General features: G+C 37.6%; 1 protein-coding gene across 1 annotated transcript in view; it reads right to left on the bottom strand.

The window, feature by feature from the left end:
* The window catches only part of GMPS (guanine monophosphate synthase), a 67,459-nt gene that overhangs the window by 5,538 nt on the left and 36,952 nt on the right, over positions 1-24,969 (bottom strand). The window contains exons 6-13 of the mRNA XM_047785308.1: positions 20,788-20,981; positions 20,371-20,536; positions 12,561-12,712; positions 11,612-11,785; positions 9,613-9,718; positions 8,059-8,174; positions 4,732-4,857; positions 833-948 (exon numbers count right to left, since the gene is read on the bottom strand). Coding sequence (XP_047641264.1) covers positions 833-948; positions 4,732-4,857; positions 8,059-8,174; positions 9,613-9,718; positions 11,612-11,785; positions 12,561-12,712; positions 20,371-20,536; positions 20,788-20,981 — 1,150 coding nt within the window. The remainder of the gene's footprint in view (positions 1-832; positions 949-4,731; positions 4,858-8,058; positions 8,175-9,612; positions 9,719-11,611; positions 11,786-12,560; positions 12,713-20,370; positions 20,537-20,787; positions 20,982-24,969) is intronic.

Here is a 24,969-nt window from a genome sequence, read left to right as displayed (position 1 = left end):
CAGTAAAAATGTGACTTCCCTCTAACTCCTTGTCTTAAAAACCACACCAACAGGCCAGTGTAGAAATATACACATCCTGCTAAGTGCACACCAACAGGTATGTTTGTAATTTCTGTAGCTAATTTGAGAAAACTGAAATTCAGGTAATTCTTTTTGTTAACTAATATCCATGAAGAAAATACAAAAGAGTGAACAACTGTGAAATAAGAACATTTAATTCGCAATCTGGTATTAAATGAGTAAGATTTTTGAACTGTATACGAGACAATGCAACTGAGTATTACACATAGATTATAAATCAGATGTTGATATAGCCAACATAAGCAATTAATGTGTAAATTAAAGGAAAACTGGATCTGAAAAACTAAATTCAAAATTAGTTATACATTTAATGCAGTTATTTTAGTAATATCTGACATATCCATCTACTTCTTCTGATTTACTCTGGGATTATTATTTAATTGGCCAAGTCCCTAATGGCAATTCTATAACCTATACAACTTTTCCAATCCTTCTGGAATAACGTATGTTATCACAAAACAAATAGTGTAAGGTGCTAATTGGGAAGACATTTTTAAAGCAGTCTTTTAAAATTTCATACTAAAATGAAAAACCCTATTTCTCATTTACACCAAAAAAATTTTTAATAAGCAGATGACTACATTGTGACAAAGGGACAAAATACGAGATATTATTAAATATCTGCTGGATTATCACCTAAGTGCATACTTGTACGTATCTACACTCAGCCACTGGTCTTTCGACAGGGGGAAGACCTTGGAAGAACACATCCTTCCATTATATCTCACCCACCCACCCCTGCAGAACACACCTGTTAATGTTGTGACACATGCGAGGTATAAGCCTAGCCAGGAAAATAAGAGATTCCCAGTCAGGCTCATCTTTACTGGAGATTCCACACACGTAACTGTAAGAACGACAGTCACCCTGAAAATAAAAACACGATTGATAATTCCTAACGGTTTCACAGAAATTAAGAGATGAACTGGAGAATATATCATGCATAGTGACACCATTAATAGTAATTTTGTTGCTTTTTTTCCAAACAAAAATGTACTTGAATAAAAGTATATATAAATGGATAGTCTGCTAATGATATAAATAAATCCCAAATTAAAATCCCCTATTTAATTCTACTTAAATCAGTTCAGACAGAAACAAAAGTGTCACGGTAATTTCAAGAATTTATTCAACATAAATAAATGGGAGGTCCACCGAAATTTCATTCCAAATACCTGCCCAACTGCAGACAGCTGGCACACTTATTTTGGCAGACAAGATCTGCTCAAGTTTATTAGCCAGATAAAGGATTCTCAAGTCAGAGATAAAAATAATTTCATAAATATTTACTTATCAATTTTTTTAAATGAGCTAAGAAATTTAATTTTAAACTAAGTGAATAAAATAAGCGATAATTTTGATTCGCTTTTCCTTTGTCCTGTTTGTTAAAGTAATTTGCTTTTAAAAAATTACGCTGAAAAACAATTTAAAAGATTCATTAGATAACTCAATATACAGTATATCAAAATATGGGAATTCAGACTACTTGAATGCTAAAAGTTATCTATTAAAGTCTAAAATGTACATGTACTTTAATCAAGGAAGTATTACTGAAACACAAATAATTTCTTTTTTTTTTTTGCTTTTTAGGGCCACACCTGTGGCATACAGAAGTTCCCAGCCTAGGGGTCAAATCAGATCTACAGCTGCCAGCCACAGCCACAGCCACATGGGATCCAAACCACGTCTGTGACCTACACTACAGCTCACAGCAACACTGGATCAACAACCCATTGAGCGAGGCCGGGATCAAACCTATACCCTTATGGATGCTAGTCGGATTCATTTCCACTATGCCACGACAGGAACTCCCAACATGAATAATTCTTGAGGAAATAAGACATTATTCAAAGACATGTTGACAAGAGCAAAAAAGTGAAAATGGTTTAAATGCCCTTTGCAGAGAAATGGCTAAGAAAATTATGGTATAATCATACATGGAACACGAGGCAGCAGTTAAGAATCTACCTGAAATGGTGTAAAAAGGTAAGTTCATGGAGTTCCTGCTGTGGCGCAGCGGAAATGAATCTGACTAGGAACCATGCGGTTGCGGGTTCGATCCCTGGCCTCGTGCAGTGGGTTGAGGATCTGGCGTTGCCATGAGCTGTGGTATAGGTTGCAGACGTGGCTTGGATCTGGCGTTGCTGTGGCTGTGGTGTAGGTTGGCAGCCACAGCTCCCATTAGACCCCTAGTCTGGGAACCTCCATATGCCGCGGGTGCAGCCCTAAAAGACAGAAGACAAAAAATAAAAAATTTGGGAGTTCCCGTCGTGGCGCAGTGGTTAACGAATCAGACTAGGAACCATGAGGTTGCGGGTTCAGTCCCTGCCCTTGTTCAGTGGGTTGACGATCCGGCGTTGCCGTGAGCTGTGTTGTAGGTTGCAGACGCGGCTCGGATCCTGCGTTGCTGTGGCTGTGGTGTAGGCCGGTGGCTACAGCTCCGATTCGACCCTCTAGCCTGGGAACCTCCATATGCCGTGGGAGTGGCCCAAGAAATGACAAAAAGACAAAAAAAAAAAATAAATGAAAAATTTTAAAAAGATAAGCTCATAATGTTCAGTTAAAATAAAAGGTGATGAACACGTCAATAATTCCTCCTCATTTTCTTTCTAAAATATTTCTGGAAGTAATATTTAACTGAAGGGCAGAAATAGGGAGAAGTACTTTTAAATGCATTGTACATTTTGATTTTTTTTTACATGTTCTGTTTATCTTGATATTTAGAAAATAAACTTCATTGCTATACTAACCAGGAATCAGGATTTTTATCTGGAGAGATGAAAGTCCACTGACATCAATAGATGAATGGATCAACATGTGGCACAGGCGTTCCCATCATGGCTCAGTGGTTAACAATTCTGACTAGGAACCATGAGGTTGTGGGTTTGATCCCTGGCCTTGCTCAGTGGGTTAAGTAAGAATTTGGCACTGCTGTGAGGTATGGTATAGGTCACAGATGAGGCTCAGATCCCGAGTTGCTGTGGCTCTGGCGTAGGCTGGCAGCTATAGCTCCGATTAGAATCTTAGCATGGGAACCTCCATGTGCCCCGGGTACAATCCTAGAAAAGATAAAAAAAAAAAAAAAGAAGAAGAAGATGTGGTACATATATGCAATGGAATGCTATTCAGCCACAAAAAAATAAACTAATGCCATATGCAGTAACATGGATTGAATTAGATTCTCATACTAAGTGAAGTCAGTCAGTCAGAAAGAGGAAAAAAAAATACTATATGGTATCACTTATTTGTGGAATCTAAAATATGGCAGAGATGATCCTATCTACAAAATGGAAAGAGACCATGGACATGGAGAGTAGCCTTGTGGTTGCCATGGGGTCAGGGGGAAGGAGTAGGATGGACAGGGAGTTTGAGGTTGGTAGATGCAAATGGCTACATTTGGAATGGATAAGCATTGGGGTTCTGCTGTATAGCACAGGGAACTGTGTATGATTGGGTCACTCTGCTGTACAACAGAAATCAAAGTAACATTGCAAATCAACTATATTTTAATTAAAAATAAAAGGAGGGCTCAGATTCATATGTTGAGGAAAAAGAGTATATTAAGTTTGAGATGAACAATTTCTAAATCAGATTTCTTTCCACACATTAATACAAGAGAACATTATAAACGCATTTAACCCACCAGCTAGTACTCATGCCATTTTAAGATGAATTATTGACACCTTTTTTAGTTTTCATTTAATTTCAAACGCTAAATCAGACAGAAAAGAAAGCTTCCTCTTCCCCAGCCTCCCAAGCTTTTTTCTCCCTAAACTCAATTGATAATCATAAAGAACATAATATAATCCATCTATTTATTTTTTGTCTTTTTAGGGCCACACCTAAGACATATGGCGGTTCCCAGGCTAGGGGTGGAATCGGAGTTGTAGCCGCTGGCCTATGCCAGAGGCATAGCAACTCAGGATCCAAGCCGCGTCTGCAACCTACACCACCCTACACCACAGCTCACAGCAACGCCGGATCCTTAACCCACTGAGCAAGGCCAGGGATCAAACACACAACCTCATGGTTCTTAGTCGGATTCATTTCCACTGCACCATGATAAGATTTCCAATATAATCTATTTGTGAAAAGCATTTCAAAAATTAGAACTGTAAGTATTTCCTCACATGTTTTTACAATTGGAAAGACAGACAATAAATATAGAAAATGTTAGTTGTACATTGTCACAGTTAAGAGAGAGAGGACATACCAAAGAGGCAGAGGACACTGGTTTGAGAAATACACAACCTGAGTACAAGACCTAAATGGTGTAACATGTTCATCTGGGAGCCTTCTTGTAGTTAAAGACTTCTAAAGCCATGAAGTATATCAAGAAGGATAAATGAGGATATGACCTGAGTGGCTGTCCTTCAAAGCAGAAGCAAGCCAATCCTATAACAAATCATTCTTTGAACTTTTACTTTTGGTTACAGATGATAAGTGTTCCAAAACTACAAAATCTCACCCTGAAGATGTAGTTCCTATTACATTATTCACTTCATAAACATTCTATAAAATACTGCCTTTTTACATTTTTAACTTGATGTATACATTTTCATATTTCATTTCCCTAAGTCGTTCCTACTTCAACATTAGTGGAAAGAGCAGCAAAAAGTCATGTCACAAGTCAAGGAACAGACAACTCACCTGCACACCCACAGTTTTAATCGGGAGCAAGAAGGCATTCAGTGAATGCAGACTTGTAATCTGCATCAGCTTCTCTTGATCCTCTTCAGTCGTGCAGGCTTTGACTCTTTGTAATAGTGTATGTGGCTAGGAAAGCCAAAGACACATTTCTTAGGGTTTCAAGAAATAAGGTATTCACTCTTTTGGTACCTATTACTATCTTATGAATCTACACTTTCTGGTTTATAGTGATAGATTCTATTTGGTATTTCTCTCTGATTTGTGTCTTATGTAGCATGTCCAAATTTCAATCCTGAGGGCCAGGGCTTAAATATTCAGACAAGAAATACAGATCAGATTTACATATGTGGAGGCTTTAATTCTCTGTCACCAGAAGGGACACCTCAATGTGAGTTGGACTTTCTCCTAATCTTTAATAAAACTTTCTGCCATAAAGTCAACTTCGTTCGGAAATAAATATATCTCCACCTACTTCCTTTTTTTTTTTTTAACTTTTATTACCCTGGTACATGTTTTTCTCTTCTTTTACCTTCACTCCTTCTATCCCTAGGTAAACAGACTATAGTTAGATTTTACTTCTCAATCTAGCTGATAATTTATGTCCTAACTAAAGACGTTAGTTTTTTATTGTATGTTAATAATACAGCTGAATTCCATCCTACTATTTTATTCAGTAGTTTCTATTTGCTCCACTTTTTACGTTTCGTTCTCTTTTTTCTGCATTCCTCTGAAATGATGCTTGCTCCCAACTCATTTCCCATTTTGAGGTTAAACACTCTACTTTTATTCTTTAGCAGTTCCCCTTAAGTGGGGATACTGAGAAAAAGAGAATCAATTCCTCTGTCCATCTGACAAACAAAACAAAGATGTTTGAATGCTTTAACTCCAATTAATCCCCTTGTACTTTATGCTATTTTAGATATATAATAATGTTATACCATTTTTTAAAAATAAACACCAAAATTTGTATCATTTTAGATAGTCTATTTCTGCTTAATTTTATCCATTTACCATTTTATTTGCTTATGATTCCTTCTTGTATTTCAGACTTTTCAATGGGGATCCTTTTGCTTTTCCTAAAATAACTTTTTTAAAACAGTGGTTCTCAACCCTAGCTGAATACTGAAATTATTCGGTATGCTTAGATCCTAACCCACATCAAGGGAGAAAAGGCCTAACCAGGTATACTTCGAAAGGTCCCCCTGTTGGAGTTCCCCTCGTGGCGCAGCAGAAATAAACCTGACTAGGAACCATGAAGTTGTGGGTTCAGTCCCTGGCCTCGCTCAGTGGGTTAAGGATCCAGCATTGCCGTGAGCTGTGGTATAAGCTGCAGACGCGGCTCGGATCAGGCATTGCTGTGGCCATGGCAAAGGCTGGCAGCTGCAGCTTCGATTAGACCCCTAGCCTGGGCACTTCCATATGCCACAGGTGCAACCCTAAAAAGCAAAACATAAAAAAAAAAAATTAAAAAAAAACACAAAAGTTCCCCCTGTTGAATCAAATATGCGGCCAGAGTTGAGAACCACTGCCTTTAGTCCCTTAAGTAACAGACTCTTGGTAGTAGATTCTGTTTGTCTGAAAATGTCTTTATTTTGCCCTAGTTCTTTGAGAGTTTATCAGTTCACTATTGTTCACAATTATTTTCTCTAGGCCCTTTAAATTCTTCCTGCTTTTACTATTGCTTTCAGTTAACAGTGTTTCCTTTATGTGAAAATTGTTCTTTTCTCTGCAGCTGTTTTGTCTTTAGCAGTCTGTAGTTTCCACAGGCATGCCTATTAGGTGTCAAATTCTTCTCCTTTATCCTGGCTGGGATATACTGTGTTTGCTGAATCTAAAGCATTCTGTCTTTCACCAGTGTGGGGGAATTCAAATACTTTTGTCTATTATCTCCTTCTGAACACATTAAAGATGGCATTCTCACTCTAACATGTTCTAGCCATGTTTTCTCTATGATGCTTTGTTCCAATTTCTGGATAATTTAACATCTGTCTTCAGGTTGACTAATTCTTTCTAGCTCTTTTTAATTTCAGCTATTTTCATTTCTAGAATTAATTTTTTTCAAAGCTCCCCAGTCATTTTTCAGTCTCTCATCATATACCTTGTTGTTATTATCAACTGCTTCTTTTAATTCTCTGTACTTTATATATTGTCCATCTGCTAATTCCAATTCCATATCTTAAATGCTTGAGGATCTTCTAGTTTTTTTCATTAGATCTCATTCATGGTGCCTTACTTTTATATATATTTACAGGGTTTTTTTTAAATAGTAAGCTCATATATACTGAAACTCTTATCTATGGGGATTCTTTTTTTTTTTTTTTTTGTCTTTTCTAGAGCTGCTCCCTCAGCATATGGAGGTTCCCAGGCTAGGAGTCTCATCGGATCTGTAGCCACTGGCCCATGCCAGAGCCACAGCAATGCGGGAACCGAGCCGAGTCTGTGACCTACACCACAGCTCACGGCAACACCGGATCCTTAACCCACTGAGCAAGGCCAGGGATCAAACCAGCAACCTCATGGTTCCTAGTCAGATTCATTAACCACTGCGCCACAACAGGAACTCCTCAATGGGAATTCTTTTGAGGCCTGGCTAAAGATACTCCAAAAAATATTTACATTGCTTTTTGCCTGACACATAGAAGTGCTACCAACTAAAGCCCTCTTTAACACAGATTATAAATTTAGGCACCAAATATACAGAGTAATTGGAGGCTTTTCTGTATCTTTAGAAATCAAATGATTTCCCTTACTTTGTTGCAATTACATATGAAAGGGGGTTTTAAAGTATTTTATATCCAGTATTTTTAGGGGCTCAGGGTATCGAATTTGTTAAAATATATGGAATGTCTAGAAAAAGAAGTCTGCATTTAAGAGTGTCTCTAGACTTTCTTCATAGTCATTTCAAAGGTTAAACTAGGAGTTCCTGTTGTGGCACAGTGGAAACAAATCCAACTAGAAACCATGAGGTTGTGGGTTCGATCCCCGGCCTTGCTCAGTGGGTTAAGGATCTGGCGTTGCCGTGAGCTGTGGTGTAGGTCAAAGATGAAGCTCAGATCTGGCATTGCTGTGGCTATGGCATAGGCCAGCAGCTGTAGCTCCGATTAGCCTAGGAACCTCTATATCCTGTGGGTGTGGCCCTAAAAAGCAAAAAAATTAAAAAAATAAAATTTTTAAAAAAGGTTAAATTACTCTGAATTTCAAATAATGAAATCATAATGAATTCATTGTAAATACCAGAGTACAACACTGTAAAAAGCATTCAACTCCTTGTACTGACTATGTCTGTTTAAAGTGTTTATAACATATAAATTCAATGTAAATTAGTACCTTTTTAACACTTGCAGAAAAATCAGCTACTATTTTCAAAATATTGTTGGTTTCAGGAAAATCCTTACAAATATAAGGTTCTTCAGCACATATAACCCTTATTGCCAGGCCAGGACCTAAAAAGAAGAGCAGCAATGGTATTTAATGTAAAAGTTATGTTTAATTTAAAGCTTTAATTTTAAAAAAGCCTCAAAGTATATTATTATCATTATTTTTATTCTTTGTCTTTTTGGTCTTTTAGGGCCACACCAATGATATATGGAGGTGCCCAGGCTAGGGGTCAAATAGGAGCTATAGCCGCCGGCCTATGCCAGAACCACAGCAACTCGGGATCCGAGCTGAGTCTGTGACCTACACCACAGCTCAAGGCAACACCGGATCCTTAACCCACTGAGCAAGGCCAGGGATCGAACCAGCAACCTCATGGATGCTAATCGGGTTTGTTAACCACTGAGCCATAATGAAAACTCTTCAAAGTACACTATTTATTAATATTTACTAAAAACATATTATCGGAGTTCCCATCATGGCTCAGTGGTTAACGAATCCAACTAGGAACTATGAGGTTGCAGGTTCGATCCCTGGCCTTGCTCAGTGGGTTAAGGATCCGGCGTTGCTGTGAGCTGTGGTGTAGGTCGCAAACAAGGCTCAGATCCCGAGTTGCTGTAGCTTTGGCATAGGCTGGCGGCTACAACTCCGCTTGGACCCCTAGCCTGGGAACCTCCATATGCCACAGGAGCAGCCCAAGAAAATGGCAAAAAAAGACCAAAAAAAAAAAAAATACTATCTAGGAGTTCCTGCTATGACTCAGTAGTTAACAAACCCAGGTCACTGGGTTAAGAATCCATGAGCTGTGGTATAGATTGCAGTCTTGGCTCAGCTTTTATGTTGCTGTGGCTATGGCTGTGACATAGGATAGCAGCTGCAGCTGTGATTCAACTCCTAGCCCAGAAACCTCCATATTCTTCAAGTACAGCCCAAAAAAAGCAAAAAAAAAATAAGATATATATATATATATATCTTGGTTTTCTCATCTGATGGCAACATTCATGCCAATCCTAAGGATGGTACATTTAAATATATATATAAATAATGGATATTTATTCAAAGAAATATATACAACAGGCACTGAAAATAACTTTTATTCCCTACCTACCCTTTCCTTTGCTTCAACTAAGATATTTCCTAAGATGATAAATTTCTTCAAAAACCATCTGGGATTTCCCCTTGAGGCACAATGGAAACAAATCCTACTAGTATCCATGAGGATGCTGGTTTGATCCCTGGCCTCACTCAGCAGGTCAGGGATCCAGCGTTGCCATGAGCTATGGTGTAGGTTACAAATGCGGCTCAGATCCCAAGTTGCTGTGGCATAGGCCAGCAGCTATAGCTCTGACTCAACCCCTAGCCCGGGAACTTCCACCGGCCCTAAAGTGCGGCCCTAAAAAGAAAAAAAAAAAAAAAAGCAAAACAAAAAAAACCCCAAAACTGCCTAAATTGAGTTTTCTTCGATATGAAGACCTAATGACAAATTAAACAGAATTGGGTTTTAACCTGGAAATGGATGTCTAGAAACTAACTCTTCCGGAAGTCCAAGTTCTCTGCCTAAGATTCTTACTTCATCTTTATGAAAATCTTTCAGAGGTTCTATTACTTTTCCCTAGAGGGAAGAAAAAAGCCCAGTTAATGCAAATTATAACCAAAATGACATGAAAAACAAAGAGTAACAAATAACTGGCTTTTTTTTTCTGTTGCTCTTAACTTTAAAAGATGAAATTTAAAAAAAAAAATTTTTAAATATTTCTTCCTACGTGCTTCTAAAGTAATTAGATAAGTATTTTAGTGATCTTCATATTTCTCTTTGAAACGCATTTTAAACATAAACCTCTTAAGTAGACATAAATCAAAGCAAACCTACCCACCCATCTCTGATCTAGTTCTTATTATAATACGAGGCAATTAGAAAATATCATACTAATGCTTAAAAATTAACTCTCCAAATAATAACATCAAGAAAGTAAAAAAACAACCCACAAATGGCAAATCATGTATCTAATAAAGGAGTTGTAACCAGACTATATAAAGATCACTTACAATTCAATAATAAAAAGATAAATAAGCCAATTAAAAGACGGGCAAAAGGAGTTCCTGCCGTGGCTCTGTGGAAATGAATCTGATTAGTATCCATGAGGAGCAGGTTTGATCCCTGGCCTTACTAAGCTTGTTAAGGATCCAGCGTTGCCATGAGCTGTGGTGTAAGTCACAGATGCAGCTCGGATCTGGCGTTGCTGTGACGTAGGCCGGTAGCTACAGCTCCGATTTGACCCCAAGACTGGCAACCTCCATGTGCCACAGCAGAGGCCCTAAAAAGTGGATGCGGTGGGGTGCGGCAAAGGATCTGAATAGACATTTCTCCAAAGAAGATACACAAATGGCCAATAACCTCATAAAAGATGGCTGACATCATTAGCTATAAGGGAAACACAAATCAAAGCCACAATGAGATACCTATCACTTCACATTCATTAGACTGCTTACAAAAGGAGAGGTAATTCACACCCATTAGAATGGGTACTCTCAAAAAAAGGAAAGAAACAAAAAACAAAAAAAGCAAAGAAACAAAAAATAATAAATGCTGGGCAAGATGTGGAGAAATTAGATGCTTTGGGCACAGCTGATGGAACTGTAATATGGTATACCTGCTACGGAAACATTAAAGAGGTCCTTCAAAAAATTAAAAATAAAACTTCTGTTATGATTCAGAAATCTCACCTCCTGCTATATATCCAAAAGAATTCAAAGTAGGGGCTCCAAGAGATATTTGCAAACCCATGTTCACAGAGGCACAACTCACAACAGAAAGTAGAGGCAAATGTCCATCGGCAGATAATTAAAAGTGTGTATCAGAATTCCCGTTGTGGCTAAGTGGTTAACAAATCTGACGAAGAACCATGAGGTTTCAGGTTCAATCCCTGGCCTTGCTCAGTGACTTAAGGATCCGGCATTGCTGTGAGCTATGGTGTAGGTTGCAGACGAGGCTTGGATCCCAAGTTGCTGTGGCTCTGGAGAAGGCCCCAGCTACAGCTCTGATGAGATTCCTAGCCTGGGAATCTCCATATGCCACGGGTGCAGCCCTCAAAAAAGCAAAAAGACAAAAAACAAAAACAAACCATGTATGTACATACAATAGAATACTATTCAGCTTAAAAAGGAAGGAAATCCTGTTACATTTTACAACATAGATAAACCCTGAGGACCTATACTAAGTGAAATAAGTCATCACAAAAAGACAAGTACTGTATGATTTCATTTAAAGCAGCCATATTCGTTGACTATTTTACAGAAAATAGAATAGTATGTTACCAGGGGTTGGTGAGAGGGAGAAAAGAGTAGCTGTTGTTCAGTAGGTAGAGAGTTTCAGTTTTACAAAATGAAAAAGTTAGAGAGATCTGTTTCACAGCAATACAAGTAACACTACTGAACTGTATACTTAAAAATGATTAAGGAGGGAAGAGGGGGGAGGCCTTATGGGAAAATTCTCATAAGCTTTTACCTCCTCTCTCAACTTTCTGATAAGCTCTGTGTCGTTGTGATGGGTTTTGATGAGTTCAGCTTTGCCACTTGCAACAAGGGATGCACTTTCAATTAAATCAGGCCGTAATGTACCTTGGGCAAGGAAAACCTCCTCTGGTTTCAAGTTCATTTCTCCAATTACTTCATTGGCAATCTATAATCAACAGGAATAAAACAGCCTTTTAAGAGATGAGTTTCTTAAAAAACAACAAAATTTTATGTTTTCAGCTATACTTTCAGCAAAATTTCTCAAGTCCTTTTTCAACACTGATCAGATGAAATCTACCAACCCCCTAAATAAATTGTTTTAAGAATATATGCATAAAATGATTGTAAAAGGTATGTAAATGTTTCCATCAAAAGCCTAAAAAACCTAGCCACAGAAATATCCAAAGAACTAAAATCTAATACCAACTAAAAACACCTTTTTTAGTTAACATACAGTGTTCTGTTAATTTCTGCTGTAAAGTCTTTCAGTTAAACATATATACTCTTTAAATATTCTTTTCCATTATAGTTGAATACAGTTCTCTGTGCTATACAGTAGGACATTGTTACATCTGCTAAATCCAACTTTCCACTCTATTTCTCCCACAACCCCAAGTCTCTTCTCCTTGTCCATGGGTCTGTTTCTGTTTTGCAGACAGGTTCATTTGTGCCTTATTTTCGATTCCACATATGTGATATCCTATGGGGACAAAACCTATTCTTAAGCAGTTAAAACAACAGCATGACAACACAAGTACACACATTTTTAAAAACATAAAACAGTTTATACTAGTCAATATAACAGCAATATACAGTAAAACACTTAGCCAACAAAACAATCAAAATTAGTTACAAAATTTGGTTATTTGGTACAATGACAAGAAAAAAAAAACTGAAATTCACATCAAAAATAGTATATATTGAAGATATTTAAAAGGTACCTTAACAAAAGTATCCCCAATGATTTTTCTTTTCTCCTCAGGACTCGTAGTCATATTTAATGTTTTGCTAATTCTTTTTCGTGGAGTTCTGTCTTCATCTGATATTGGTAGAGTTGTTGTTCCATTGTAGAAAGAATGAGCAGCATTTATCACTGGGAAAAAGGAAGGAAGTATGTTTTAAAAAGGTTTTTGGAAATCATAAATAATAGACCAAACTACAAAAAGAAAACCTAGATGGATTCTCTTCTCCCCTTAATTTGCCTGTATTTCCAAAACTACCAATAAATTATGACCGACAGAATCCATACACAAGCACTCATTAAATTTTGTTCCTTAGAGAATCCTATGGCATTTAATGATCTAGGGCTATAATATCTAATTATGTTAACTGCTTTCCCTCTCTTCTGTGTTTCACCAGAACAACAAACAAAAGCCCCAGCAAGAAGAACCCAAGGGAATCAAGGCAATGGTACATATACAATGATCAAAGTCCTCAGAACTGTACTTTGACCGGTCTCTTGAAAAAGTGATGTATGAACATATATTTAGCAATCTTTGGCTGTCCTCTTAAGGAGCAAAGTATTTAAAAACTAAGACCTCTATCTGATAGTAAGAACAACTGGTGGGCTTCACTGTAAGATATCAGGGCAGGTGGCTAGTTCACTGGAAGACCACCAGTGAATGCGTAAGTCTTTCTCTTAAGCTGGTCAATTACCTAGCGAAGACACCTCCAATTTCCTGTTTATCAGCATTCTGATATTGAAAGTATCAGCATTCTGATAACTGAAAGCAGAAATGGTAAGAGGGATGGAGATGCAACTCAGTACAATAAGGTTTTTACTTGATTCTACTGTTTTTAATGTAGAATCTTTCTTTCATCTTCAACTATGCATAATATTGATACACCCAGTCCAAAGCCTCTCTTGTTTAGCCTAGAGTGGATAGGGAATAAACCCATGCTGAGGAGAGCAATAGCAGTTGCTTTTTTAAAGAAAATGTATGTACTTCTCAGGTTTTTAACCCATTTGTTTTAGGGTCACCCAGTGAACAGTCTCATCAGGAAGCCAATGTTTCCAACTCTGGAGCCTCCACAGAAGTCTTGCTTTCTTCCCTCATCCCCCAACCCAAGTCCTCCATTTTACTGTCAGTTAAAAGGGATAGATGAGGGGTTTTGTGGAGACGAAACTTACAATTTAGGGGAGAAGGATCAAGATGGCAGAGGAGTAAGACATTGCACTCACCTTCTCCCACAAACACATCAAAAAAATACATCTAGGTAGTTCCTGTTGTGGCACAGCAGAAGCAAATCCGACTAGGAACCATGAGGTTGCAGGTTCGATCTCTGGCCTTGCTCAGTGGGTTACAGATCCAGCAATGCTGTAAGCTGTGGTATATATCACAAATGCAGCTCGGATCTGGCATTGCTATGGCTGGGGTGTACGCCCACGGCTATAGCTCCGATTCGACCCCTAGCCTGGGAACCTCCATATGCCACAGGTGCAGCCCTAAAAAGACAAAAACAAAAAAACAAAACAAACAAACAAACAAAAAAACACACACCTACATGTTAAACAATTCACACAGAATATCTAGTGAACAAAGGCAGAAGAACTTAAACCTCCACAAAGGGCAAGAAACTCTCAATATAACTGGGTAAAACAAAAGGAAAAAAAGAGAGAGAGAAAAGAAATCAGGATAGGATAGGACTAGCATTCCTGAGAGAGAGCTGTGAAAAAGGAATGGAACCCACACCTGGGAAGCCACCTGATGGATGGGGAGATCAGCTGAGACAGAGGGACATCAAAGTTGCCGAGAAAAGCACAGCAGCTGGACTGAGGGCATAATTAGAGTGAGAGCCACACACATCATCTATACCACTGCCCCAGACACCACATCCTGAGATGCTCGGGGCAAGGGCTGGGCATTGAGACTCAGGCTCCAGAGGTCAGTCCTAGGGAAAGGACTAGGGTTGGCTGTGTAGGGACAGCCTGAGGGGCTAAGGAGCGGTGTACCTCAGGCTGGAGAGCAGTGAGCTATGGACTGGGGAGTGGGACAGGTCCTTGCTGCTGTTAAGAGCCCAGCAACCAGGCATTGAATACTAGCCCTAACCACTGCTTCCTTCTCCCTGAAAACACACTTGGCACCCTGGGGATAACAGCCTGCTCACACTGAAGAGACAGCAAATATTCAAACTCCCTCACCAAAAATAAATTGTAATCCCCCACAAAATACAAAGGAGTGCTCTTGCATAGACACAGCCCTCCAAAACTACAGTTTGGCTTCCAGAAACTCACAGAAAAAGAAAAACATAAGACGAAGAAGCTCAGAAACCATTCCCAGTTAAAGGAACAGAATTCACATGAAGCAGCAAACAATCAAACAGACCTCTGTAGTCTAACAGACATTGAGTTCGAAAGGGAGACTGTGAAAATACTGAAGGAATTAAGGCTGAATACCAAGGAATTAAGAACAGATATTAAGAGTAATACCGATTCCTTCAGAAAGGAATTAGAAAATATGAGGAACATAGAAAAATTAAAACATTCATTTGAAAAGACGCAAACTGAGCTAAAGGCACTAAAGAGCACAATGAATAATGCAGAAGAAGGAATTAGTGACTTGGAAGACAGAACAATGGAAATCACACAATCAGGACAGCAGACAGAAAACCAAATGAAAAAACATGAAGGCAATAAAAGAGATCTACGGAATAGTATAAAGCGGGCCAATCTATGCATAATAGGAATTCCAGAAGGAGAAGAAAAAGAATAGGGGATTGAAAATATATTTGAAGAAATTATGTCTAAAAACTTTCCAAAACTGGTATTAAGATACAGGACGCACAGATGGCCCCAAACAAGTTGAACCCAAATAGGCCCACACCAAGACACATCATAATAAAAATGGCAAAAGTTAAAAATAAAGAGAGGATTCTAAAAGGCAGCAAGAGAGAAACAAATCGTTAATTATAAGGGAACCCCCGTAAGGCTATCAGCTGAATTCTCTGCAGAAACACTACAGGCCAGAAGAGAGTGGCAAGATATATTCAAAGTTCTAAAAGGAAAAAATTTAGAGCCTAGAATACTCTACCCAGCAAGAATACTATTTAAAATAGAAGGAAAAATAAAGAATTTCTCAAACAAACAAAAAAAGCTAAAAGAGTACAGCAATACAAAACAAATTCTAAAAGAAGTACTGAAAGGCCTTCCCTAAATAAAAAAAGAATAAAGAAGAAATAGGAAAGAGGAAATCACAATAGGAAAGCAATCACTTAAAGAAGCCAGCATACAGATCTAAAAGGGAAAAAAAACAAAAACAAAAACTACTGTAAAAGTGACGATAAACACAAGGAACAGCAAAAGGACAAACATGAAGATGTTTTAAAAGGACTTCAAAAATCACAGAATGTGGGGAAGGAAAGTAAGAAAATCTAGACTCCTTTTTTTTTTTTTTTTTTTTAAATACTGTGTTTGAGGAGTTACCATCATGGTGCAGTGGAAATGAATCCAACTAGGAACCATGAGGTTTCAGGTTTGATTCCTGGCCTTGCTCAGTGGGTTAAGGATCCGGTGTTACCGTGAGCTGTGGTATAGGTCGCAGACACAGCTCAGATCTGGCATTGGTGTGGTTCTGGTATAGGCTGGTGACTACAGCTCCAATTAGACGCCTAGCCTGGGAATCTTCATATGCCATGGGTGCAGCCCTAGAAAGACAAAATAATAACAATAATAATGTGTTTGAGCCTATAAGACTATCAGGCTAAAGCAAGCAGATATAGGAAGGGGTTAACATACTTAAAAAAAAGGGCAACCTCAAATCAAAACCAAACCTTACATTCACAAAAACCAAAAAAGAACAGCATGTGAGCATAAAACAACTGGATATTATGCAACCAAAAATAGAAAGGAACAAAGGAGAAACATAGAACCAAGTGGAAAACAAGGTTTAAAATAGCAATAAATACATATCTATCAATAATTACTTTAAATGTCAATGGACTGAATGCTCCAATCAAAAGAAACAGAGTGGCAAACTGGATAAAAAAACAAAAACCTACAATCTGCTGTCCACAAAAGAATGAACTTAGGGCAAAAGACACATATAGACTGAAAGTGAGGGGATGGGAAAAGATATTTCATGCCAATGGACAAGAAAGCAGGAGCTGCAATACTCGTATCAGACAAAATACTTTAAAATGAAGTCCATAAGAAAGACAAAGAAGGACAGTATTTAATGGTAAAAGGATTCATTCAAGAAGAGGATATTACAATTGTCAATACACATGCCCCTAATATAGGAGCACACAGATACCTCCAACAAATACCAACAGACATAAAAGAAGAAATGAATGGGAATACAATAGTAGGAGACTTTTTAACACACCACTCACATCAATGGACAGATCCTTTAGACCGAATAATCAATGAGGCAACAGAGATCCTAAATGACACAATAGAAAAGTTAACACTCCATTGACATTTTCAGGACATTACATCCAAAAAAATCAGAATATACATTCTTCTCAAGTGCACATGGAACATTTTCAAGGATCAATCACATACTGGAGCAAAAAACTAACGTCAACAAATTTAAGAGTATAGAAGTTATTTCAAATATCTTCTCTGATCACAATGGCATGAAACTAGAAATCAACCACAGGTAAAGAAATGAGAAAAAACTAATTATGTGGAGACTAAATAACATGGTACTAAAAAAAAAAACCCAATGGGTCAATGAGGAAATCAAGAAGGAAATTAAAAAAAATACCTCGAGACAAATGATAATGAAGACACAACCATTCAAAATCTATGGGATGCCAAAAAAGCAATACTCAGAGGGAAATTCATAGCTATACAGGCCTCTCAAAAAACAAGAAAAAACTCAAATTGACAACTTAACCCACCACCTAAATGAATTAGAAAAAGAACGACAAACAAAACCTAAAGACAGCAGAAAGAAGGAAATCATAAAGATCAAAGAGGAAATCAATAAAAGATTCAAAAAACAATAGGAAAAAAAATCAATAAAACCAAGAGCTGGTTCTTTGAAAAGGTAAACAAAATTGACAAATCTCTGGCTAGACTCACCAAGAAAAGGAGAGAAAAAAACCAAATATACAAAATAAGAAATGAAAAAGGAGAAATCTCAATGGATACTGCAGAAATACAAAAAACCCATAAGAGAATACTATGAACAATTACATGCCAACAAATTTAACAATCTAGAAGAAATGGACAACTTTCTAGAGACTTACAGCCTGCCAAAACTGAACCAAGAAGAAACAGATCAACTGAACAGACTTATCACTAGAAATGAAATTGAATATGTCATAAAAACACTCCCCCAAAATAAAAGCCCAGGACCAGATGGCTTCATAGGCGAATTCTACCAAAGAGGAACTTACATCCATCCTCCTTAAACTTTTCCAAAAGGTTGAAGAAGGAACACTCCCAAAGACATTCTATGACACTACCATCACCCTAATTCAAAACCAAAGATACTACCAAAAAAGAAAAGTATAGGTCAATATCATTGATGAATACAGACACAAAAATTCTCAACAAAATTTTAGCCAACCAAATCCAACAACATATAAAAAAGATCATACACCGCAACCAGGTGGGATTCATCCCAGGTTCACAAGGATGGTTCAACATACACAAATCAATCAACATCATATACCACATTAACAAAAGAAAAGTCAAAAACCACATGATCATCTCAATAAATGCAGAAAAATGCATTTGGCAAAGTAAACATCCATTCATGATAAAAACTCTTGCTAAAGTGGGTATAGAGGGAACATACCTTAACATAATAATAGCCATTTATGACAAACCCATAGCAAATATAATACTCAATGGAGAAAAGCTGGAAGCCTTCCCACTAAAATCTGAAACAAGATAAGGATGTCCTCTCTCACCACTTTTATTCAACATAGTATTGGAAGTCCTAGCCACAATCCGACAAACAAAAGAAACAATGTATCCAAATGGGAAGAGAAAAGGTAAAACTGTCACTGTGTATAGGTGACATTGATACTACATATAGAAAACACTAAGGACTCAACCCAAATACTACTTGAGCTGATCAACGAATTCAGCAAAATAGCAGGGTATAAGATTAACATTCAGAAATCAGTCGCATTTCTTTATACTAACAATGAAATATTAGAAAAGTAATACAAAAATACACCCCAAAAAATTAAATACCTGGGAATAAACCTGACCAAAGAGGTGAAAGACTTATATGCTGAGAACTATAAAACATTAATCAAGGAAATTAAAGATTCAAAGAAATGGAAGTGGGATGGACTGGGAATCTGGGGTTAACAGATGCAAACTACTGCCTTTGGAATGGATAAGCAGAGATCCTGCGGTATAGCACTGGGAACTGTATCTAGTCATGTATGATGGAGCATGACAATGTGAGAAAAACAATGTATATTTTTATGAGTGACTGGGTCACCCTGCTGTACAGCAGAAAATTGACAGAACACTGTAAACCAGCTATGATGAAAAAAATAAAAATCATTCAAAAAAAATAACAATTTGGAGGCTCCTTTCAAGACAAAGGATAACAAATCATGCCCTCCCCCCTTTTCCTTTGTTGGCTACAACTGCAGCATATGGAAGTTGCCAGGCTAGGTCTGAATCAAGGCTGCAGCTGAGGCCTACGCCACAGCCATGCCGACATTAGATCTGAGCTTCATCTGTTACCTACGCATAACTTGTGGCAACACCAGATCCTTAACCTACTGAGTAAGGCCAGAGATCAAACCGACATCCTTACAGAGACCATGTCAGGCCCTTAACCTGCTGAGCCACAATGGAACTCCCACAAATTGCCCTTTTTTAAACCACAAGTTAATACTAGTATGACTAACAAGAACTGAAGTATACCCAGATACAAGTGCACATTACGTGTACATATAGCACTAGACCCAATCTAAATGCATCCCCACTCAACTTTTCTTAACCTAATCCTCAAATGCCTGCAGCCACTTCAAAAACCACTGGAAAAAGAGCAAGAGTTTAAAAGCAAAATAAAATAAATTAACTACAAATTATTAAAAAAAATCTTACTTGCAAATTTCATAAAATGTATACTCATGAGAAGACACTACTACAGTCCTTCCCTAGATTTTGGAAAAGGCTTGGCTAGTGAGGAGTCCTGAAATTTAATCTTCATTAGCTTGTCAGAGAAAATCGGCATTGTCCATCTGCTTTCCACTTCACACATTTTGTTGAAACCATTAGACTGCTATCACCGCCTCTCTATTCCTTACCCTTGTGGCCTGAACCATTATTTTAGTGACGTTTCAAAAGGACAAAGGGAGAGGCTCATATGTCATGTTTAACTACAAGTCCTCATTTTATGGTGAACATTTTGGCATCAATTCCAATTAAATCAATTAATATGCAGTTTATATAATTAAACTACTGACTCAATTTCACTATAATTATTGATTACATCTTGTTTTTAAAAAGAATAAAAGATCCATAAATGTAAATGAAGGTAAGGCCTCTTAGGCCTTATTTACCTTAAGATAAATGGAAAAGAATGGTAGTTGGAAATGGTAGCTAACTGATCTATATATAACATCAGCAGTAATCAACAGTTTTAAAATTTATACTAGGATCCCTCTTGAACAAGAAGTAATTATAATGCAAAAATAAAAAACATTTTCAATAATAAGCTTATTAGGAAAACTATACTTGGCTAAGACAATGTGCTCTCTTAACCACAGGCTAGATTTGATGAAACAAGCCCTAACATGTAAATTAACTTTTCTGGAGTTCATCAATACCTTTGACTTGAATTCCAAGCTTTTTGAGGGCCTCTTCAACAGATTGACTTTCTCTTTTTCTCATAAAGCCATTATCGATGTGCACAGCAATGACTTGATCTTGGTTCAAAGCACGATTCAACAAAGCTGTACAAACTGTTGAATCTACTCCACCACTGAGTAAAACCTACAGGGTGACATGAAGACAAAAATTAAATTGAGTAGAATAAGGAAAAAGCTGCAAAACTTAAATCACTACCTAAAAACACTGTATCAAAGTTAAGTGTGGTAACTGAAAAAAAAGCACTCTAAAACAGTGCAACTCACAGAGCACATGATCACCCAGTCAGAACTTAAGGGTTATGCTGGTGAAGCCTTAACTCTGAATTCTAACATTATTAACATAAATTTATAGATTTTCCAGACATAACTGCTCACCAAAACTTTGGATGTGCCCACTCTCTCTTTGATCTCTCGAATACACTCAAGTTCTCTGTTCTGCACAGTGAAAGTCCCACTGCATCCAGCTATATCATAGAGGAAGTTCTTCAATATTACTTTCCCATTTTCTGTAAGGCCAACTTCAGGGTGGAACTGTACTCCATATAATTTTTTAGATTCATTTGCTATACCTTTATAGAAAAAATAATCACAAATTAAAATTTTTTTCACATTGAAAAGACTCAACCAGAACAACATTGTGTATCAACTATACTTTTTAACAAAAAAAAAAAAAAGAAAAAAGGAAAGACTCTACCAATACCCATAGTAATTCCTTATAATTTCTTCTTCTATAAATGTGAAAACTGATATAAATTAGTGGATTTTTAGCTATGGGAAAAAAAACACAAATAAAAACTACATTGCCGGAGTTTCCATTGTGGCCCAGCAGAAACAGATCTGACTAGTATCCACGAGGGTGCAGGTTCAATCCCTGGCCTCGCTCAGTGGGTTAAGGATCTGGTGTTGCTGTGGTGTAGGCCAGCAGCTACAGCTCCTATTTGACCCCTAGCCTGGGAACCTCCATGTGCCACAGGTGCAGCCCTAAAAAATAAATAAATAAATAAATAAAATTACATTGCCACAATCCAGCTTTATAAAGGTCTTCCCTTATACAGCAATTAAAGAACTATATGACAATGAAATAAGTCCTACAGAGACTACTGTACAGTACTCTCACTTTTCCATCCAGGTTACTGCAATTGTCCATTTAATGCGATGATAATCAATTTTGGTTCTCAGTCCCATATGCTTTTCACATGTGATGTGCAGCTACCAATTTTGCCACCAATTTTCTATATTAGGAAATCTTCATGCAACCTAACAGAATATTCTAAATGCTTCTTTCTTGGATACTATTAACTTACAAATATAAGTTTGTGACAAATTACCAACTATAAAGCAGCAGATGTTAGGCTAGAATGTTTTACTTGTACATGTTATTACCCCTATCTGTGACTCTGAGATATCAAGATACTTGCCTGAGCCCCCAGCTAGTTAAGTAGTTAAATCAGGTCTATCCGGCTCCCACAATTATACACATTCTACTATACCAGGGAACCTCACACTTTCTTTAGCCTCACACTTGGCTTCTAGGAGACCATTCTCTTGGTTAACTTTGTTTTTATTTTTAACTTTTGTCTTTTTAGGGCCACACCCTCAGCATATACGTTACCAGGCTAGGGGTCCAATTGGAGCTACAGCTGCCAGCCTACGCCACAGCCACAGCAACGCCAGATCCGAGCCACATCTGCAACCTACACCACAGCTCACAGCAATGCTAGATCCTTAACCTGCTGGGGGATCACACCTGAAACCTCATGGTTCCTAGTCTGATTCATTTCCACTGTGCCACAACAGGAACTCGTCTTGGTTCATTTTTTATTTCACTGTCTGCTTCTTCTGAACCTTCTTTGTTGATTCCTCATCTCACCCATCTCTGCACATGAAATTCACCCAGTACTCGCCCCTGAAATTCCTTCTGTATACATTCTGAATGATCCTTAATTCTCATAACCTTAAATTCTACCCATATGCTGGTATACCCTGCAATTTATTCCTCCAGCTGTTTTTTCTTCTACAGTCCTGACTCAAATATACAACTGCCTATTCATACCTTCACTTCAATGTTTAATAAAAAATCTTGAATTTAATATACAACTCCAAACTTCTACATTCTTTCACATCAGGTAAATAGAAACTTCTGGTTGTTCAGGCTGAAACACTTGGGAAGTTAAAACTCGACTCTACCCTCTCTTTTCCACTCCACATGCAATCCAACAGCAAACCCTTTGTCTCTGCCTTCAAAACATATCGGAATCCAATCTAACTTTTGGTTCCCCGTCCAGTATACATAAGAAACTAGAAGATACTGCTCTGTCCTAACAAGTAAAAAGCATTCTCCAGAATAAATCACATTTGGCCCCAAACGGAATCATAATAAATTCAAGAAGACTGAAATTATAATCAAGCATCTTTTCTGACCACAATGGTACAAAACTAGAAATCATTACAAGAAGAAAACTGGAAAATTCGCAAATAAGTGAAGATTAAACAACATGATTCTGAAAAACCAATGGGTCAAAGAAGGAATCAAAAGAAAAATTTTTTTAAATCTTGAAACAAATAAAAATGGAAACAAAACAACCAAAACACACTGGATATGGCAAAAAAAGTTCTAAGAGGGAAGTTAGCAAAGTTAAGTGCCCACATCAAGAAAAAAATAGACTTTGGGAGTTCCCATTGTGGCTCAGAGGTAACAAACCCGACTAGTATTCATGAGGATGCAGGTTTGATAGCTGGCCTCACTTAGTGCGTTAAGGATCTAGCACTACCGTGAGCTGTGGTGCAGGTTGCAGACGTGGGTTGGATCCTGTGTTGCTGTGGCCTGCATTGCTGTGGCTGTGGTGTAGGCCAGCAGCTGCCACTCAGATTCTAACCCAGTCCAGGAACTTCCATAAGTCACAACTGTGGCCTTAAAAAGCAAAAAGAAAGAAAAAGCATACCTTAAGCAACTTTTGTGCCTCAAGGAACCAGAGAAAAACAAAGTAAGCCCAAAGTTAACATAAGAATGGAAATTACAATTATAGAGGAGAAACAAATGAAATGGTTTCATCTTTTTTATCATTTTAGCTTGAGCTGGTTTCTTAAAAAGATAAACAAAATCAACAAACCGTAGCCAGACTTAACACCCCCCAAAAAGAGAAAGGACTTGAAATTAGAAATATAAGAGGAGACATTACAATTGATGCCCCACAAATACTATGAACAATTACATGGCAACGAACTGGACAATCTGGAAAAAAAATGAGAGAGATTAAAAAAAAAAGAGGAAGGAACACGTCCAAACTCAATCTATGAGGCTAGCAATACCCTGATATCAAAGCCAGACAAGAAAACTATAGGCCAGAATTTCTGATAAATATAGTTGCAAATATCCTCAATAATATATTAGCAAACCAGGAGTTCCTGTCATGGTACAGAGGAAACAAATCCAACTAGGAATCATGAGGTTGCAGGTTCGATCCCTGGCCTCGCTCAATAGATTAAAGATCCGGCATTGCTGTGAGCTATGGTGTAGGTTGCAGGTGTGCCTCAGACCTGATGTTGCTGTGGCTGTGGCTGGCAGCTGTAGCTCCAATTCAACCCCTAGCCTGGGAATCTCTATATGTCATGGGTATGGCCCTAAAAAACAAAATAATAATAATAATAATATATTAGCAAACCAAATAGAATGCATTAAAAAAGATAATATACTATAATGAAGTGGGATTGAGTCCAGGGATACAGGGATGGTTCAATATTTGCCAATCAGTGTGATACACCACATTAGCAAAATAAAGAATAAAAATAAGGTCATTTCAATAGATGCAGGAAAGTTCAACATCCATACATGATTAAAAAAAAAAAACAAACCTCAACAAACTGGGTAAAGAAGGAATGTACCTCAACATAATAAAGCCCATATACAACAAGCCCACAACTAACATCATACTCAATGGTGAAAAGCTTTTCTTCTTATATTGGAAACAAGACAAGGATGCCCACTCTCACCACTTTTTTTTATTCAACACAGTACTGGAAGTCCTAGCCAAACTAGCCAGGCAAGAAAAAAGAAATAAAAGTCATCCAAATTTGAAATGAAAAAGTATAACTGTCTGTTTGCAGATGACATGGCATTATATCTAGGAAGCCCTAAAAACTCCACCAAAACACTGTTAAAACTAACAAATTATTTCAGCAAGGTTGCAGGATAGAAAATTAACATAGAAAAAATAAATTGTGTATATACCAACACAAACTATCAGGAGGAGAAATTAAGACAACATTCCCATCAAAATCCAAAAGAATAAAACACTTAGGAATAAATTTAACCAAAAAGGTGAAAGATCTATAAACTGAACACCATAAGACCCTGATGAAAGAAACTGAAGAACGCACATATAAAAAGATATTCCATTTCATGGATTAGAAGAATTAATACTGGAGTTCCTGTTGTGGCTCAGTGGTTAACGAATCCAACTAGGAATCATGAGGTTGCAGGTTCGATCCCTGGCCTCACTCAGTGGGCTAAGGATCCAGCGTTGCCATGAGGTATGGTGTAGGTCTCAGAGGTGGCCT

This window comes from Phacochoerus africanus, chromosome 1 (genome assembly GCF_016906955.1).
Source record: "Phacochoerus africanus isolate WHEZ1 chromosome 1, ROS_Pafr_v1, whole genome shotgun sequence".
In the NCBI taxonomy this organism is placed as follows: domain Eukaryota; kingdom Metazoa; phylum Chordata; class Mammalia; order Artiodactyla; family Suidae; genus Phacochoerus; species Phacochoerus africanus.
Note: the sequence above shows the minus strand (reverse complement) of the source record. Positions and strands in the feature narration are given on the sequence as shown.